This window comes from Emydura macquarii, unplaced genomic scaffold (assembly GCF_026122565.2).
Source record: "Emydura macquarii macquarii isolate MOO-44397 ecotype Brisbane River unplaced genomic scaffold, CSIRO-AGI_Emac_v2 contig_554, whole genome shotgun sequence".
Taxonomy (NCBI): domain Eukaryota; kingdom Metazoa; phylum Chordata; order Testudines; family Chelidae; genus Emydura; species Emydura macquarii.
The window spans coordinates 5,467,633-5,486,562 of NW_027130691.1; the positions used below are offsets into that span (position 1 = coordinate 5,467,633).

The 18,930-nt window shown below is 41.5% G+C and overlaps 2 protein-coding genes across 7 annotated transcripts in view; one reads left to right on the forward strand and one right to left on the reverse strand.

The window, feature by feature from the left end:
• HVCN1 (hydrogen voltage gated channel 1) overlaps positions 1–1,868 on the forward strand; it is a 14,234-nt gene extending 12,366 nt beyond the window's left edge. For all 6 annotated transcript variants that reach the window (XR_010918218.1, XM_067539548.1, XM_067539550.1 and 3 more), the window contains 2 exons: positions 873–985; positions 1,453–1,868. Coding sequence is in view for 5 of the 6 variants with exons in the window: in XM_067539548.1 (XP_067395649.1) it covers positions 873–985; positions 1,453–1,518 (179 nt within the window). In the remaining variant the exon portion in view is untranslated. The remainder of the gene's footprint in view (positions 1–872; positions 986–1,452) is intronic.
• TCTN1 (tectonic family member 1) lies at positions 1,824–18,314 on the reverse strand. The gene is made up of 15 exons (XM_067539545.1): positions 17,393–18,314; positions 13,773–13,893; positions 10,778–10,908; positions 9,695–9,864; positions 8,937–9,024; positions 8,032–8,141; positions 7,314–7,334; positions 6,558–6,686; positions 5,554–5,679; positions 5,089–5,173; positions 4,492–4,630; positions 4,027–4,183; positions 3,367–3,492; positions 2,804–2,948; positions 1,824–2,306 (listed from the first exon to the last, which is right to left on the reverse strand). Exons 1-14 carry the CDS (start codon positions 17,736–17,738, stop codon positions 2,805–2,807), a joined length of 1,893 nt encoding a protein of 630 aa, XP_067395646.1. The 5' UTR covers positions 17,739–18,314; the 3' UTR covers positions 1,824–2,306; position 2,804.
• Between the last annotated feature and the right edge of the window lie 616 nt (positions 18,315–18,930).

Sequence of the window (18,930 nt, forward strand, 5' to 3'; positions counted from 1 at the left end):
CACATGCCTGGCGAGGAGGTGGAATCCGGAGGAGCAATGTAGATGTTTTCATTCTCCTTTAGAGAGGTGAAAACCAGAGCTGCGATGTATGTAGAACCAGCTCCAGTCATAGTGCATGTAGCAGCAGATATACAAAGCATAGGATGCCAGCTTTAAGATTACACTGCACTGTCCCCCAACAGGAGTTTTTTGAGGCCAGGAAGAATTTGGTGATGTAGTTCTTTGTAAAGGAAAAGGTGGCAAGATTATTACCTCTGTTATGAGAGAGGAATTACGTGCAGTGGCATTACAGAGTGCTTTAGTAAAAGAAAGACACTTGTCACACAGGGAAATGGAATGTTCTTCGAGAGGTTAAATGCTTTAAAGAATGAGTGAAATCCTGGTCAAGGCAGCACCCCAACCTGTGGATCTAGACTGGAGTGGTCAGTTTTTAGCTCCCTCTTTTAATGGGTCCAAATGACGTATTTGCTCTCCTCAGTTGTTCTTTATGCTAGTTTAGGTTAAGGTCACAACAATGGAAAGCTGTGTTAAAATGGGGGCACAAATTGCTACTCAGCAACACCTCCTCTCAAGCTCTGCTGAAGGACTAAATTCAAAGTAGGGATTTAAATGACCATGACCAATTCGGTTATGGGGGCAGAGTGCCTCTTCCCAGCAGGATGTTGGTGTCTAAAGCCCCTGGGAGGCTAATTTGAGAAATGTATTATGAAATGCATGATTTGGGGGGAGAAAAGGAGGCAGAAGAAGAATTTGAGAGGCCCCAGAGATAAAAATCAAAATTAATTCCTTGAGCACAAACCACAGCTACTGTTAACTTCCTACTGTCTGCTGTTTTACATCATAAGGCTAATCCTCCATTAATTGTTTCCTAGGAATAATCTTATCAGTAAAGACACGCTCTGAACAACGGGTGTCAAAGCTGAAGCAAGCAAATCTGCAACTTGCTACAAAAGTCGAACAACTTGAATACAGCTGCACAGAGAAGGTAAGAAGGCTCATGAAAATGTAAACAGCCATCCTTGATCTGCAGTCCAATGTGAATTGGACTACAATCTTTTCCCAACAGCTAGCTAGCTAAAAGACCAATGGCCAATGTGATGCTGGTGATGATCTGGACTGTTTTGTCCCTGCACCATGATTTGAGATGTTGTACCTTGGCCACGAAATCCACCCAGCTCCTGTACAGTTGGTGTAAGAGCGCCTTGGGGCTTCATATAAACATAAGTATTACCATCAAGGGCCTACAAAGAGGGGTAATGACATTTCAATTCCCTTAACACTTCTGTTGTGTAGGGTAAGCACGTATTTAATTTAGCTATGCCTTCCTGAAGAGCTGTGCTGTTTCCCTGCAGAGATGGCTACCTTTTCAGTAATGGGAGTAGAGTTTTCTGGTTACAGGTTAGAAAGCATTTCAAGATAAGAGCTACAAAAATAAGCTTTTGTTTCCAACAGGAGCAAGAAATCGAAAGGCTCAACAAGCTGTTACAACAGCATGGACTTATCCGCCAGCCCCAGTAGAAAACTGGCTGTATCTGGTAGGGGAATCCTTCCCTGAGGAAGTTCCAGTGCTGAAAATGCTAGTTTGACGATCTCTTGTTGACAGCTAAGATACTTTATATACCTCCATGCTCTCTTGTAGAGGCGCATTGTCTATATGTAGTTTCTGCTTTACTACCTGTGAGATTTAATCAAAGGAGTCTGGTTAAAAGTGTTGAAAAGGTCTTGTCGCATACAGGTAGTCTTATAACAGATTATTGAAAATTTAAATACGCATGCTCCCTTAAACAACTGTATTGCATAAATCCAATTGTATAGCTGTACAGTTGATGGTGCAACAAATTTAATAAAGTCAAATCTTTACAAAGCTATACATATTAGGGGCACAACTTATTTCAAGGAGTTGCTGTTTTCTGCTGTGTTCCTCATTTGCAACACCTGGTAGGAACTTGCAATGCAAGATGACAACTAAGATACGACTGCAGCCTGAGGAAGGTCATTTAGTTTGCATATCCGCATTACTATGTCTCTAAACCACCGCCTGCTCTATTCCCATTTGTCTTCTGTCAGAGTAGCTTTCTCGCTAATCTTGGCTCCGGCTGTGTCATCCTGCTGCTGGGTAGCATTCACTTCCAGAGGTGCTGTTCTACTTAACTGTGCAGTTAATCCCAGCACCAATGTGTGCAATTAGAACAAGAGCTGAACCATGTCAGTTACATCCAGATAAGGTAGCAGTCCTCAGCAGCAGGCTTGAATACTCTGCTGTGTATCATTTCATTTTTTGCCCTTCATTTTCATTTGCATGTGGCCTGGAAAAAAAGGGAACTGCATAACTAAAGCTCTTAAAATAAAACATTAGAGCAGTGGAGTGTGTAAAAGTTAGTGTGCTACTGATGAAGATAATGCTCCAAAATAACCTATCATAAGAGATTATTCCACCTAGCAGCATTGTTCTTTAAACTCAATGCAAGCTTGACTGAGGTGCTGGAAAAGGCCCACTCTGTGAATGCTCTTACAGGCCCAGTTTTGAAGCATAGAAATTGATGGGTGGGATTTCAAGAGCACTTGCTGTTGGCAGAACTGCTCCCATGCAAGCAGGTCATTTTACAATGAGGACATAGGAAAATTTCAGCCTACCTGTTTAGCTTTTTAAAGGGAGTTTAATTTCAACCTTCAGAATTACAATAAGCAACATACTTCCTACTATCTTTAAAAGTAGGGGAAACTGGGGGCTTTGTTCATCTAATGCCTAGTGATGACTTAATTTAAGAAGTAGAACTTGAATGCATTTTGGCTGCATACTTACATTAAATAAATGGAAAGAAAAAATCAAAGGGTAACTTGGCATCGATGGTTGGTTGAGCTTTATAGCCTGGTTCTGCAGGTGTCGAAACATCAACAAAAGTAACAGAATTAGCTATCTGAATAGTTCTTTCGCTTCTGAAGTTAGTCTGCAACAAAGAGACAGATCTGTGTTAGGCTCGCTCCGGTTTTATACAGCTGACTTTTCACTAGGGGTTAAATATTTAGCTGCCTGCCACATGGTAACATAAGTACTTTTACATCACCGAATTTCCTTTTGAGAAGCGTGTAAACTTTGCTGGAAACTTGTTTGTAGCAAGCAGTTCACAGTTACGTTTGAGTTGGAATGAAAACTGAGGCTTGCAATACATGCTAATAGACTAAGTCTTATCTTGATCTCTTTCCGACAAACTAAGGGAAAAATAAGAGCATATAACAAGGTCTCTGCCATGCACACTAACAGGTAAATAAATAGATGGTACTGTAGAAATCTGCCACCTGTAGTGTCCTCAATTCTAAAACAAAACACGTTCTTCTATCCTTAAATCATGAAAGTTAACCACATACCTGGGCCAGTACAGTGGTAATGACAGTTGCTGAGACGTTCATAATTTTAGCTTGTGGGTTGACCAAAGATCCATATTTAGTCCACTTCACTTCTATTTCAAATGATACTGGGATTTGGCATAGGCCCTGAAAATGGTACCAATTTTTGTATTGGTTATTACTTCATTCATTTTATTAAAATCGTACAATACCTAACTGCTCAGTGTTAGTCTTGTAAATTACCAGAGTAATTCCAGAGGTCCCCTTGATAAACAGTGTTGCTATCCCTCTGCTGTGGTATGCTGTTCATGCAAACATAAAAGCACTTGGGTCCTCACCTGATGTAAATCACTGTTGCTTCATTGACATTTTACTGGGACCATTTACAGCAGCTGAGGTCTCAAGTGTTTTTATGCCTGCATCCAAAAAAAGAAAAAGACCACAAAGGGACACTCTAGGACAGTAAAGCTGCTACAGCATGATAAGGAAGTGTGCCTGGGATATTAGGAATTCCTGTTAAGAAAACCTATATAAATACCATAGGTTGAGAAAATCGCTTTATTTACAAACAAGGTATACCAGAAGTAACACCTTGAGGGAAGATGGAAGGACAGTGAGATTCTGCCAGAATTAATCTAGATTAAGTGTGCATGTTCTTAAAACAAAATATTTATTTTTCACCTGTTCTGAAGATTGGATGTGAGTGATTGGCACCCAGTCCAATATATCTTGGGCCTGAGAATTTCCAAATGAAGCTACATATTCTGGAAAATTTTGTCCTTTCAGTACATTCAAGATAATATTGGCCAAGAGTTGACATTCTGCACCTGCAGTGATTCTTTCAGAAAAGAAAAGATCAATTTAAGTGAAAGCTTGTGGGTTATCATAGTGACGATTCCCCTTGCTCTTATACAGTGCTCAATTCTTCTGGCTATAGCTGGTAATATATACACAGCTATTCCAAGACAATTCTGTTAAATTACTTTTAAAAAATTAAGTACTTACCACCCACCTCTACTACTTGTACATTGTACAAAAGTTCTAGCATCTGAACAGATATTCTAATTAGCTAAATGGAATGTTTCTAGTGGATTATACCTTGAATAGACTGATAGTAAAGTGATAAATTAAAAGTTACCCTCTTACCTTAGTTTACAACCAGATATCATATTGTAACCAAATAATACTGGGGTTCTGACTCCTTCTACAGCTAGACAGTCCTGATTAGACGAGCTTCGCAAAATAGTAAGTTGACCATATGTATTAGTGCTCTGAATAATGCCAGATGTAATAGCAGAGCGTTAAGGCAAAATATTAAATATTCAGACTGTTATGAAGTAGGAATCCTTAGTAAAATCCTCAAAATGTAAGTGAAATTGCTACAGGAATACAAGATATTCTGCAGTTTAAAAACACTATAGTGTACATAATTAGGGCCTGATCCTGTTTCCTTAGAAGTCAATGGCAAAATTCCCATTGCATGCAGTGGGACAGGATTGAGTCATTAGATATTTCTAAAATAGGGGCTAGCAGGAATGCATAACTTTGTGAACAGATAATGCTATAAACCATCCTTGACAAACAGGCATGAAGATGGACCAGCTCAGGCACAGAATCGACTTCCCCACCTTTTAGCATGAAGATGGTCAATGGTTATATTTCATACCTTGATCCAAAGTACTTGTCCTAGTCAAGAAGCCTTTTTCAAAGCTGGTATAAACCCCAGTTAGATATGAAAAGGATATCCAGGAGATCTAAATCCTGCTCTCAGAGGCAGTCCAATACCATAACCAGGATTTCCACTAAGAGGGACTGGCTTTGTGTTTAGCTGTAGTAACACAAATTGCACATTAGTTCTTATATTTTACTTAAATATTTGGAACAGAGAGACAGTCAATACATTTAGGATTAACTGTCTCGAATAGTTTGAAATATCAACCCATACAAGACTTCTGCATAGGACTACAAGAATAGCCACACTTTGTTTTAATTACACACAGGTGTACATAGTCACCTGATGAGCCCTCAAAAGGAAAGAAATCAAGGCATTTGGAGAATGTTAACACACAGCTCTGAAATTCTGCTTTGCTCTTGTATCCAGTATAAGCTGTGGTCTACTTTGCTGGTAATTAGTTTTGACACAAGTTTAATAAGGTTTGTAATTAAATTAGCTTTCAGCAAATCATCTATAATTTCATTAGACATTACCTGAATAAAACGGATTTCAAAGCTTTGCTGTATTGGAAGTACTATATTGTTAATTGTCCCCAGGACAAAAGAAACAGCTGCATCTGTTATTTCTCCTGCATCCGTGTATGTAATAGAATAACTCACCTGAAAACAGAGTTTTCCATATTAATTAGAACAAGTAAAAAATGAGCTGAAAACAAGACTATTCAGGGTATCTTTTCCCTTCTTTGGGGATAAATATGCTGGAAAAACACCAGCACCACCATCTAGAACAGTGTTTCTCGATTATATTTCGCCGCGGCACCCTTGCGCAGCCACGCGATACCCTCCGCCGACAAGTCCAGGAAATCTTCCCCTTTTCGGCAGCACGGTGTAGGCTGGTTTCGGCGGCGCGCTCTGTAAGCAGTTTTTGGCGGCGTGTTCGCATCGGTTTGGCGGCGCCAGCTGCTGTTCTGCAGCGCGCAATTTGTGTTGATTTCGGCAGCACGGTTCCGCTTTTTTGCGGAACCCTTCAACTCAGCCCATGGAACCCCAGGGTTCCGCAGAACACTATTTGAAAAACACTGATCTATAAACATGCTCCTTCTCAATTGCAATACCCATGTAAAGCCACATGGCTGGAGAACAGCAGGATCTAAACCACTAATCAGTACGTGGCTGATTTTTGTGTGTGTATTTCTTCTTCCCCCAAGCATCCTGTCCCACACTTAACTTAGATTCTAAGCTCCTGGAGACAATGACTGTATCTTATCATCCATGTAAACTACCATGCATGAATAGTAAATATTAAATAATAATAGATGGATTTTACCCTATGTCTCCATTTTGCATTAGTGTGCATTTCCCATTCAGTTGCAGGATGCCAGGCTCTAGTCTCCCAGAGTGAGAGTTTCTCTTTGTCACTTTGTGGCTGGAAGTGTCATGATTTCCAATAATTTGAGAAGTAGGAGTGAAGTAGGAATGATCTAATACATACATTCCTTTAATTTAGTACACAGAGGAAAAACAATTTGTGTACCTACCCCAAGAACTACATTTATGCACACTTGATCATCCAAAAATCTGGGAAGCAAAAGGACATCACTGCTGTTAAGCAGAGTACGTGTTCCATTCAGAGACTGGACAGTTATGGTCTGGACAGTAACATTAACCTGAAACACAAACAAGTGTCATTTCTTAATACTGGGTATAACTGATGTTAGGCAAATACTGTGATCCTGCCTGAATGACTGATATTGTTTCTTGTTTAAAAGAAATCCAAATGTTATCATTCAGAAATTTTAGAACAGCAACTTCCTAGTATGCAGTAGTTTGTTTCCTAGAGACAGCTACATTAGCCAGGAGCTACAAGCATTTGTCTGTACCCTAGAAGGGCATGCTCTAAAATCCTCAAGAGGAAGTTAGCCTGAAGTTTCTGTTCCAGAGGGACAGAACAATGGCCCTGTTACATGAATAGCTGAATACCAGTCAGATGTTCTGTGTTTAATAGCAAATATGAGCTAAACAGAGACTATCACTATATCTGGGTGGGGATTCAATGACCAGAATTAATCAATCATCTCAGAGGGTAACTTCAAGCTCTTGAGCTCCTTTTCACTTGTTAACTGTACCTTTAGTGACAGAAGATGTGGTAACTGGCTTCAAGTGCGTCTTTTGCTTGAGTTAAACAGCGAGGTTGAAACCCTGGCCCTGATGAAGTCAATGGCAAAACTCCTATTGACGTCAGTGGAGCCAGGATTTCATCCCAAGTGTCTCATCTAAGAAATAAGGTTACTTACCATTTGACTTGACTTAGGTACCTAGGGGAGGGAACAAAAACAAGCTATGTCAAACAACAGCTAAGTCATTAGCTAAAGATAGCAAATATACAAAAAAAGTAAGTGGTTAAGACTTAATTATTTTGTCTATTTCCTTCTCCTCCGCTAACAATTATCTAACATTACAATGGCTTTCACATCAGGGAAATAACTAGAAATGCCATATATTATTTTCATTGCCAAAATGTTAGCGACTCCTCATGACTTAAGAGCAAAATCCTGTAGTCCAGTGTCCATTGAAATCAATGGAAAATTTCCTAGATTTCCATGGATTTTGCATCAGGCCTTAACTGTGGCTAAACTCTCATAAATAATTAATAATAAATTCAGCAAGGAATAGGTGGATCTAAGATTTCCTTAGAAGGATATTGAATTTTGGTGTCTGCTCTCTCTCTCTCTCTATTTCCAGTTTTGCCTGCCTTTTTGCAACACAAAGTCTGAAGATAAAGTGTGTGTGTGTGTGTGGGGGGGGGGGGGGGGGGGAAGATGGGTATTTCTACAAGGTATGTTGGTTATGAAGATTTTTTCCAAATCCCATTTGCCATTTAAACTTCTATATAAAGTAAACAATCGTCCTATTTCCCTTAGGGAATGGAAAATATATAATTCTAAAAGTGTGAACAGATAGGAAATAAATACCAACTATCAGCTAGCAGATGTCTTTCAAAACCCTACTTACTGCTAAAATGCTGGAGTTGGCATAGAACAGCATACTAAGTGCTTGAATGGTGTTACAATTTCCAACATTTATCATTCTACTGCATTTCATAGCTTGGTTTACTAGAAAAGCTGGAAAATCACAAAGTATTACTGAGAGAACTAAAGAAAAAACAATTATGAAAAGCGAAAGACATACAGATCTCAAATAAGTGCAACGCAGAAGGTGAGCGTAAAGTAATTTAGACAGCTGTCAATTAAAAGGTTGTCTATTAATACCTAAAAATAGAAATTTACAAGAAAAGCTACAATTAGACTGTTATGTTTGCATTTAGAGTTCTCATAAGCTTATCTTTCTTCCTTTACCTAGGGATTTCTCAGTTTCTCTCTCTCCCTCCCATTATCTGCCTTATGCCAATACTTTTATTTGCCATGTAGTATCTTCTGGAACATATATCGTATATTATCTTGTCTGTATCGTGGAAGCATTTTAGGATATTGTTGGGATGAAATATATAAGTTCAGTGCCCAATCCTGCAATGCTTATTCAAGCAACTAGTGCGTATTCATGTGAGGAACTTCCTTTCCAGGGTTGCAAGATTGGGCCTTTCTTCATCACCCTCACACTAATTCTACTGCAGCCATAAGACCAAATGGCTCCGTTTCAGAAAAGAATAAGCAACCCATTAATGAGACTCAGTGATTTATGCATGTGACTCCTAATAGCTCAGTCTACATGGAACACAGTTTCCTGTCTATGACCAAAAGGAACTAAAATAGCTAAGCACATTTTTTTAATGAAACTTTACCCAGAGATGGACAGGTAAATGTGATAGTTCATTTGAATCATCTATACACTGGAGTGGCAGGTTAACAAAAGTACACATTAGAGAGAGGATAAATGGGAATTAGAATGGATTCTCCAACCTGCAGGATTAGCATCGGAGCACTGAGAGGAGACAAGGGGAGCAGGCAGTCTCAGAAATGCAGCGGCCGTCTGGATAGGAACACCATACTGCCAAATAAAGGGGCAAACCCAAACTTGCAGATTTTTAGTCCACAGAAAGATTAATAAAATATACACTTAACAAATTTAACCTGAACTATTCACATTTTGTTTGCTTCCACCATGGCTCCCAGCAAACCAAACTTCTCCACCCACCAATACCCCAAGCCATGTGTTACCATTGTAAATTGACTGCTAAATTAAAGATTTGCTACAATCACTGGAATTCTCCAGTTCATCTGCTGTTATAAAAATAAAACAAATCTTCTCAAAGACGACAAACGAAGTCCATATTTTAGAAATTTCCATTGACAACTGACTAGATAATCCCCACTTGCTAAATTTTAATAGCATCTTGCCATTTTCTTTTTTTCTTGCCAACAATAGTAAAATCAGCATACGGAAGCTGCTCATGTTTCCCAGATGTTAAAAATTCACTTTGATTTTGGAGAAAACTAAAGCCAAATGCTGCACTTTAATCTTCTGCTCTGAAATTTTTATATTTAATGTAGGACCATAATGAAGTATATATTTTTCAGACAAGTAACTTTAATTTGAGGCAAACAATGTTTATTCAATTATATATGGAAAGATTCATTAGTAAGAAAGGTGTTTTATGATCAGAGTAAGAAATACATTTAAAATATTACAAATGTAAAAAGAATCAGATTATTTTTACCTCATATCTAGCAGTTTCATTTGCATTAGAGGAATTCTGAACAGCTGATTCAGTATTCAAGATAACATCAAATTCAGCACTCAAAGTAACACCTTCAAACCGTTTAAGCAAACTATCAAAATTTTGTGAAGTAGGCATTTCAGGAGGAATAAAGGACAGTGCTTGTTTATCTGTCAAAAAACATTTTCTGAGTGAGAAAATTTTAAGATAAAAGATATAGAAATTGTGTTTAGTAACATACATTTCCATTCTGGAGTCAGGAACACACTATTAGAATTTAAAACCAGGGGAAAAGAAATACCAGAATAGGAAGAATATTTCTCAAAAGTTTTCCAGGAGGTATCAGTAGGACTTTCAATCCATAATTTGGCCCTGATTCAATAAAGCATGTATGCATGTGCTTAAAGTTAAGCACAGGTTTAAATGCTTTCCTAAATTTGGGACCTTTTAGGCCAAAGTCTCTGATTTGATATCACATTCTTATACCAAGACATGCCAATTAATATCCACACTTTCTACAAATTATGGATGGTGCTTAAATGACTATTTCATAGTCATGATGAAATGAAAAAACTACAGCATCAATCATATTTCATTAATGTGAAAGCCCCTACAAAACTGACACTGGAAGATTTGGAAAAATTTTCACCAATTGCTCAGTCACACCAAGAGCTAGTTAGAATTAGATCCCTCTGGAAAATATCAATTTTTCGTCCAAAAATATAAACATTTTTGGTTTTCTGATGAAAAATTTAAAATGTGACAAAAGCAAACACTTTTTGTAATAATCTTCATTTAGTCAAAAGCCCAATTTCCCACTGAAAAAAGTTTTGATGAAAATCTGCAACCAGTCCTAATTAAAGCACTCTCTCTATAGAGAGACTCTGTATGGGGGCAAAACTCCTTTGATAGATCTGTTAGTGTTTTGTCAAGGCAAGGAGTAAGGCACCAGGCCCCTCAGCATGCAGGATAACCAGTCTTGCAAGTTTGGTTACTTGCATTTTCAGTCTTTATTTTTGCCATCCAAAGAGCTTTGCAGATGACAACATTGCACTGCTCAGCATCAGTTACAGATCTACTTACAGTTTGTAGCATGAATGCAGAAAATACTTGGATTGTTCTGGTCAACTAACTTAAATATCCTTTCAGGTGGATGTGCTGCAACATCGATTGAATATATAGCTGCTTTTTGACTGCAAAGCCGGCTGTCACCTCTGCAAACATATACATAGATCCAACTTAGTCAGCTTTGACAGTATTATTTTAAATTCTTTATATACAAAAGATCATTTGTGCAACCTTACAAGGTGTAACATTTTATATTGTTTATCCCAGGAACAAATAATAACCATTAGCCATTCTCCAACATCTTTCATTCCTGGATTTCAAAACAGAGGGATGTGGTAATAGCCACAGTTTGGAGTGGGACAGCATTTGATGACAATGATATAAGAGATAAGATGACAACTCAGAAGAGGTCCAGTTAGCTTCAGATACTGCAATGTGTTAAATATTGGACATTGAGGAAGCACTTTTATTCACACCAGAGAGAAGGTAAGGGATGGTTTGGAACGAGGTTGAAGGCAGAGAGGGCTGCAAGAGGATCAGAGGAAAATAGGGTGCATGGACTTGAGATAATAGCAGAATCCTATCATTCATCTTCCTGAAAAGAATATAACTCAACACTTAGAAGACAAGGTATGGAATGAGAAACGTCAAAGAAGGGAAATATTGAGTCAGTTTAGGATAGGTACATCTATTTCCAGCATCCTCACTGATGATCAACAAGAGAATTTTGTTTTGCAGAGGTATGGTCAAAAGTGAGTGGGATTTTCCATGCACCTCAGTGGAAGGTACATGTTACACTCTGAAGAGTAATCCCCCTACAATGACAAGTGGACTTGAATATGAGACAGTGATTCCTCGTGTGCTAGAGTGAGTGAATAATGCAGAATGGTCAAAAGCAGTCAAAGGACATTATCAAAATTAATAGAAATAGCAACAGACTGAAATATATATAATCCTGAATCTTACATTTCTCTTTTATAAAGTGATGCTAGTTAGACATGACCTATTAGATAGGGAGTTGTAAACTATTTCATAAGGTGAGCCACATCTTAATAGGCCCATGTCATAGACCGTATCCCTGCTCCTTCAGGTTCCCATAGACCACCTCCCCTTCCACTCCTAATTATTACATCCATGTAGCAACTACAGCAATTGCCTACATGAAAGTTGCCATCTTTAAAACGCGATGTAAAATTATATGTAAAACGTGTGGTCATTGACGATCCCTTTACACGTCACAAAAGAGAGCTTGAGAAAAAAAGTACAGCTTGATTTTATGCATTTTTAGTTTATAAGAATAAAATATTCATAGCAAAGGATTAAACTGTCATTCAGAAAGGCTTTGATTACTTCTTTCTGATAGATATATAAAATACCTATAAATGGGTGGCAATATGCATTGTGTGCAAGAACAATGAGGAATAGCAGACCCAGGTGGCTGAATGATTCAAATTTCAAAGCACTGAGAATAAACTCCAGCATTCAGATCGGGCTAATGTATGCAGGACGTGGGTTGAAGAGCTAAGCTTATTGTTCCGAGAAGTCACATTGAGCTATTTTAAATTAAGACTATAAAATGAACTTTCTTAACTCTTGTTTGAGAGGCTGAAGCCAGTGCAAAGCTACATATGGAAATAGATTGTAAACAGCAACAAAAAGAAACAATAATCCAGAATTATTTTAATATTTTACTCTGTTACTTTAGAAAGGCATAAACTGCCGATGACATGAAAAAATTGCATGCTTGCTCTTAAAAGAGAGATCAGATCATTATTTAATGATGGCCCTCATGCTATCATGTTCCTAGTTAACATGACTAGGACTCCTTACAGCAAAGTTTCCCAAACTAACATTGACAGACTACTGGTGGTCCACAGAGAGAACCACCTGCTCACATGGTGCTAACGGTCCTAACTGCCAGCTTCTAAACTCTATTGATAGGAAACTAAAAATATATTACTCTTTCTCTTATAGATGGCACCTACAAAAGTAATGCCCTTAATGTCATGCTAAGGCTTTGAGTCACTACTGACCCAGAGGGAAAGGTGTAACCTACAGCACTCCCTGCAAAACCTGCATTTTTCTTGAAGATCTTTCATCCAAGCAACAGAAAGACATGGGTTTGCCTCGTTTGACAGGTGTGACAAATCCAACGCACAGCACAGTGAAATTAATGTAGAAGTTCAAAAGTCTGTTCCAGATAGCCACCCAATACTAGAATAGATACTAAATTACCTTTGCATCTCCATGTCAAGGTGTAGGCTGAAGTCATTCCTAAAGTATTAATAAGAATTTAAGTGCTGGCACTATTCTTGACTTCAGAACTATTAGAGATTCAGCTCCATAGACTTAAATATATTCACATCCCACTCAAAAGTGATCTTTTACAAACTTACAGCTCTCTTTTTTACTCCAGAAAAAGTTCAGTGCCAACAAATACACATCCCAAGAGACCATTATCAGCCACCCTTGGGACTTCTCTTCAACTGTAAAGAGATATAACAAAAACTAACTACAGGCTGTGACGGGGGTATACAAACCCCACGTTGGACAGGAAGGGGTTAAAAAGCAGGCCTAGGCTGAAGCCACCTTGCCCCACCACACCTGTGAGGCGTTTCAGGGAAGCCCAGCCCAGTTGAGGTAGGACAGATCTCCATATCCTCAATTCTTATTTAACTGAGGACAAAGGCTCCTCCATGACCATAGCCAGTCTGAGCAACCTGAGCAGAACTAGGCCATACCCTGAATGTCTATTTCAGAGCTCCTGTCAGTGAGTTGCCTGAGAGCTCTGAACCCTTGTATAAATTGCTAGAGGTACTAAGGACTGGATGTCAGGTGAATGCAGCGTTCTGTCACACCACACGGGGGTTCTGTGAGAAAACAAGCCTACGACACAGGCCCAAGCCTGTACTCATTGAAGTCAATGGGTGTTTTGTTACTGAATTCAGTGTGAATATGATGGGACTCTGCATCTTCAAGTTGAAAAAAATTAAGTCATTTATGAACTTACGTGACAATGGGAACTGAACATGTAGTAAAGAGACTGAAATCTGCGGCACTGCAGTCTGGGTCACAGCAACAATTTATATCACACTGTGCCACCAACAGGTCACAAACACACAACATAGCAACTGCAGAGAAGAAGATATAAAATAAAATTAGGAATGAATTTTAACACATAACAAATCATCATTAATATTTTTGTTTTTCAGTGTCCTTCTTTAAATGTGCTTAAAAGTTTGTATCCAAATCCTCAGGTTTTGTTGTTTGTAAAACCATTACTTATTATTTAAGATACACATTCTCTCAAACAGTGATCATATGATGAGCAATTAACAAAAATCAGGGCATATTAGAGACCTGATTCTGCATTCCTTAGGAATCCAAAACGCCTAGTGAAGTCAAAAGGAATTTTGAAGATGTCAAAAAAATATGATCATTACCCAATATTAATATAGACGTCATATTAGCAAATGTTGATCTATTTGTTTAGACTCTAACATAACAAAAATAAAACATTTTATTATAACTGCCACACGATAAGACATGCTCCAGGTATAGTAATATCATATTTTCCTGATGTTTCAACGAGTTGATTTTTTTAAAAGATGTGCATTTTCTTTCTTTCCACCTAAACACAGAAAAAGCACTGGTAAAACTACAAACTGCTTCCATATAATCTTTGCAGCTTTATCTTAAAAATTCTTCTAGTTTCAAGATTTAAAATTCAAAGGCTATATCCCAATATTAAGTAAGACAATATATTTATAACTGTATGTGATGGGGCATCTACCCCACACAAGGCTTGAAGGGAGAAGATTGGCCAAGGACGTGCTCTGCGACTGTGGGGCCTCCTTTCGTTCCTCCGTCCGATCACGTCTCCAAGCAGAGTTCCTCTGGGCTGTGTCCACTGACTCCTTGGCTACCTTTGAGGAGCAGTGGGCGCTGTCCGGGGTTCTCTGCTTGGTGTCCCCTCCAGGTTCTCTCCATTTAGCCCTTTGACCTCCATGCCTGTCCCAGTTTTTTCATTCATTGTTGTCCCCTGTAATTAGTTGAGCTTGAGTCCAGAAGCTCCTCCCCTTAGGCTGGGGAAGGGACTTTTAGCTATGGGTGGGCTTATGCCCACCCACATCCTGATACTCAAATAGTACAAGGCCTGAAGGGGTGTATTAGGCCAATTAATCTAAAGGCTGCACCTGGAGGAAACCCAGGGCATGCTAATGCCTAATTTGCTGATAAAGTCTAGTTGGGCTAGGCTTATAAAGCCAGGAAGCTGGCAATATAGAGGAGCTGCAGGAAAGTAGGCTATTATCACTGTCTGGAGAAGGGTGGTGTGTTTGAGGTGATGGGGTTCAGTAGTGATGGATGATAGCATCTGAGCAGGTACACCCAGAGGGGACACCAAAAGCTGCAGGAAGGACAACAGGGTCTGAGCAAAAGCCACAGTTACTCAGGTACAGGGTCCCTGGACTAGAAGCTGGAGAAGTGAGTGGGCCTGGATTCCCTACTGGCCACTGGGGAAGTGGCACGATCAGGGCAGTGCTGAATAAGACTGCCAGAGATCAGTCATGCAGAGAAGGACTTGGGTACCCTGGAAGGGGGATACATGCTGAATGTCCTGGCTAGAAAGCTGTCATGAAGAGGAGGCAGCAGCTCCTAGAACAAGAGAGAGGCTGCAGCTGGCAAAAGAGAGCAAGCATGGTGGAGTGCAAGCACAGAAAGGGGTGTTAGCTGTACAAAATTAATCCCCAGAAAGCCAGGAGAGGTGCCACCTACAGTGAGTAAGGTGCTGGGTCATGTTATCCATAGAATTATTTACTTTTTTTAAAAATTTCCATAATTTCGATTGGGACAAAACCAAAAGGTTCTTTGGAATGTCACTTTTGGAAGTGAGGGGATTTGATTGAGACTATGGAATTGTCAAGACAAGTTAGTATTAAGATAATGATGCTTTGTACTTCCATGGCAGCTCTAGCAGGATCTCAAGGTATATAATCATTTAAGCTTTACAACCTGCTGTGAAGTAGGTAAGCATTACTATTCTAATTTTAAAGGCAGGGAAAGCCAAGGCTTGAACAAAGTCATCAGAACGTCAGTTGCAAAGCAAGGAATACAACTCAGGAGTGCCAGCACCCAAGCAACTGCTGTCACCATTATTTTATTTTTGCCATTTACTGCTATGTAAGTAAATTTAGATTGGAGGTAGGCATGGGAGATTTTGATCTCCAAGTCTCTGGAATTTGGATCAGTAGTGTATTCATCCATGGATTGGAAGGGCCAAAGCCTTCAGTAAGTGAGGGACAACAGCTGAAAGTCAGGAGACAAATAGATGACTTTTCATAATATCTATTTTCATTTTGATTTGAGTTGATTATAAATTTCACTGTGGCCCACTGGATGCTCTCTGATCACTAGACCATGTCCAAGATGTTCTCATGAATGCCTGAAGAACTCTATGAACACCTGAAAGTCTCTCTCTCTCACCAACAGAAGTTGGTCCAATAAAAGATATTACCTCACCTACCTTGCCTCTCTGAAGTTCTGTTAGCTGAATTTGGTACCAGAATCCCTAGTTGCCTGTGTAAAATAATTATCAATTTTGAGGGTTTTGTTTTTTTTTTTAAGTGAGAAGTTTAAACCCCTCTGCCCTTAGGCATACATAGGGACATACTTCTTAGTACCTCAATGGATGTGGGGTAGAGGATGGGACAGCAACTGCTTTCAAGAGAGACAAATCAGGAGTGAAATGTAAAACACAGCTACCAGTTGGAAGACCGGGAGAGAGGCTCCTCTTAACAGCATAAAATTAATTTATTATTTGTACTGGAGTAGTGGCTAGGAGCCCTATGCATGAACCTTGATCCCATCATGTTAGGTGCAGAACAAAAAGCCAGCCACTTTCTCAAAGAGCTTCCAATCTAAGGAAATCCAGACTCCCCAACAACACTCCGTTGGCCTTTAGGTGTAGGGGGGGATGCAAAACCTAAAATGCATGTTTCCAATTCCTTACAGAAAGTTTTGCTCTGTGTACAGCACCTAACTGTACAGAGAGCTTTACAGAGAGTCTATAATGTAACTCTGAGAAGCAGGATGCAAGGCACAAAAGAGTGAAGGCAAAGGTGGTGTGGGGGCCATTGCCGCAAGAAGATCTCCAGTGAAGCCTTTCATGCAGCAGTGAGTCTTTGCAGGAAGGATTTCCAGGATGAACAGGAGGGCAACTGGCCAGCAAGTAACTGTTCCGAGTCACAGGCAGGCACAGAAGAAGGTGTGAAGTGGGAGAAGGAACCACAGGGAGTAGTTAAGAGGCAAACGCCCTTTAAAAGTGATATTTTTACATACAAACACTCAGCAGTCCAATGCTTTCAGCCGGGTGGGGGGGTCCTAGGAGTCACCCAAGGGCCCCGATGGCAGCCCGGGGATTACAGAAAGTACCACCCAGACCAGGGGAATGGGAGCGAGTGAAGCTAGAGGTGCTGAGCAGCTAATGTGGCGAGCCGGCAGGGTTCTGCCAGGCTCCCCTCCAGCACCATTCCCCGGAATCGAACCCTCCCCTGCCCCATCGCTAGCCCCGCGCCATCCCCGCCTCGGCTGGTTCTCGGCTCCCCCAGCCACTCGCCCGGCGGTACGCACCGTCTGTGACTGGGGCGGGCCCGGCTCCGGTCCCAGCCCGCGCCTCGGGAGCCGGGGCAGGGGCCGCTGCCGCAGGGGGGGCGGCGGCGGACGGAGCGGGGGTCTCTGGCGGCGGCGGCAGCGACACCGGGGCTGGGGAGGAGCCCAGGCCGAGCCCGGGAGCGGGTGCTGTGGGGCGGGCAGAGGGAGTCGCCGCCGGGGAGGTCGGACCCGAGCCGGCTGAGGGCTGCGGGGCGGCACGGCTCTGCCCCGGGACCCCCTCCCCGCCCGAGCTGCGCTTAACGGCCGCGGGCGGCAGCGGCAGGAGCAGGAGGAGCCCGAAGCTCAGCGCCGCCACCGCCGCCATCCCGGCTCCTCAGTCCTCCGCTCGCTCGCGCCGCGCCAGCGGCTCGGTAACCAAGGAGACGTCCCCGAGCATCATGGGAGAGAAGGGCCAAGCCTCAGCCCCCGGGGCACCATGGGAGAAAGGACAAACCCCAACCCCGGTGCATCATGGGAGAGAAGGACCAAGCCCCAGCCCCCGCGGCATCATGGGAGAATGAGAGGCCAGCCCCCGGGCATCATGGGAGAAAGGCCAAGCCCCAACCCCGGTGCATCATGGGGGAGAGAGGCCAAGCTGCACACACAGCCTCGGGGTATCATGGGAGGGGGAAGAAGGAGCAGGCGCCGTTCCTGTCATGGCGGAGGTCGGGGGGCTGGGCCCGGGCCCTGTGTCAGAGAGACCTGTGCTTGTGTCTGAAGTGGAAGGCGGACGAGAGAGACGGGTCCGTCTGTCCAGCTCTCACTGTTACCTTGCGAACGCCTGGGGCCTGGAGGTTGTGTGTAGCTGAGAAGTGTCCGTCACTCTGAACAAAGCGCTGTGCTTGGCCTGTCAGACGTGAATGCTGAACAGCGACGCTAGCCCCTTTTGAAACTTCACTGTGCAGAAGAAACATGCTGCTTAATTTAAATGGAACAAGCACAACAACCGTTTCCTTACCTTGTCAACAGGCCCACCCACAGCAATTCCAGGGCCCAGGGCAGAACAGTCAATGGCCTCCCTACAAAAAGGGAGGGCTGAGGTCCAAGTTGGCTTCCACTGGAAGTTTTTACTTATTAATTATGTGCCTTGCAGGTTCCCAGGCAGCTGAGGAAGTGGCATCTGTTACTCAACTTCCCTGGTCCCTTGGACTCCCCAGGGAGATCATGATAAACCGGGGAAGCTGAGTAACAGATACCACCTCCTCAACCACACGGGAACCTTCATGGCAATTAATAAATAAGCTCGGCTCAGGGGACGGGCAGAGAGGGCAAGCGGCGGGGCCCTTAGGAAAAGCGGGCTGTGGAGAAGAGGATACCTATCTATCCTCCCATCCACCTGGGGCCCTCTGAAATTGCCAGGCCCCTGGGCTATTGCTCTCCGCCCCCTGTTGGCAGGCCTGCTTGTCAAATATTTAAAAAAAACCTTTCCCTTTATTTTTGTAGTAGTTTACATTTAACATAGTACCGTACTGTATTTACTGCTTTTTTTTTTTTGTCTCTGCTGCTGCCTGATTGCG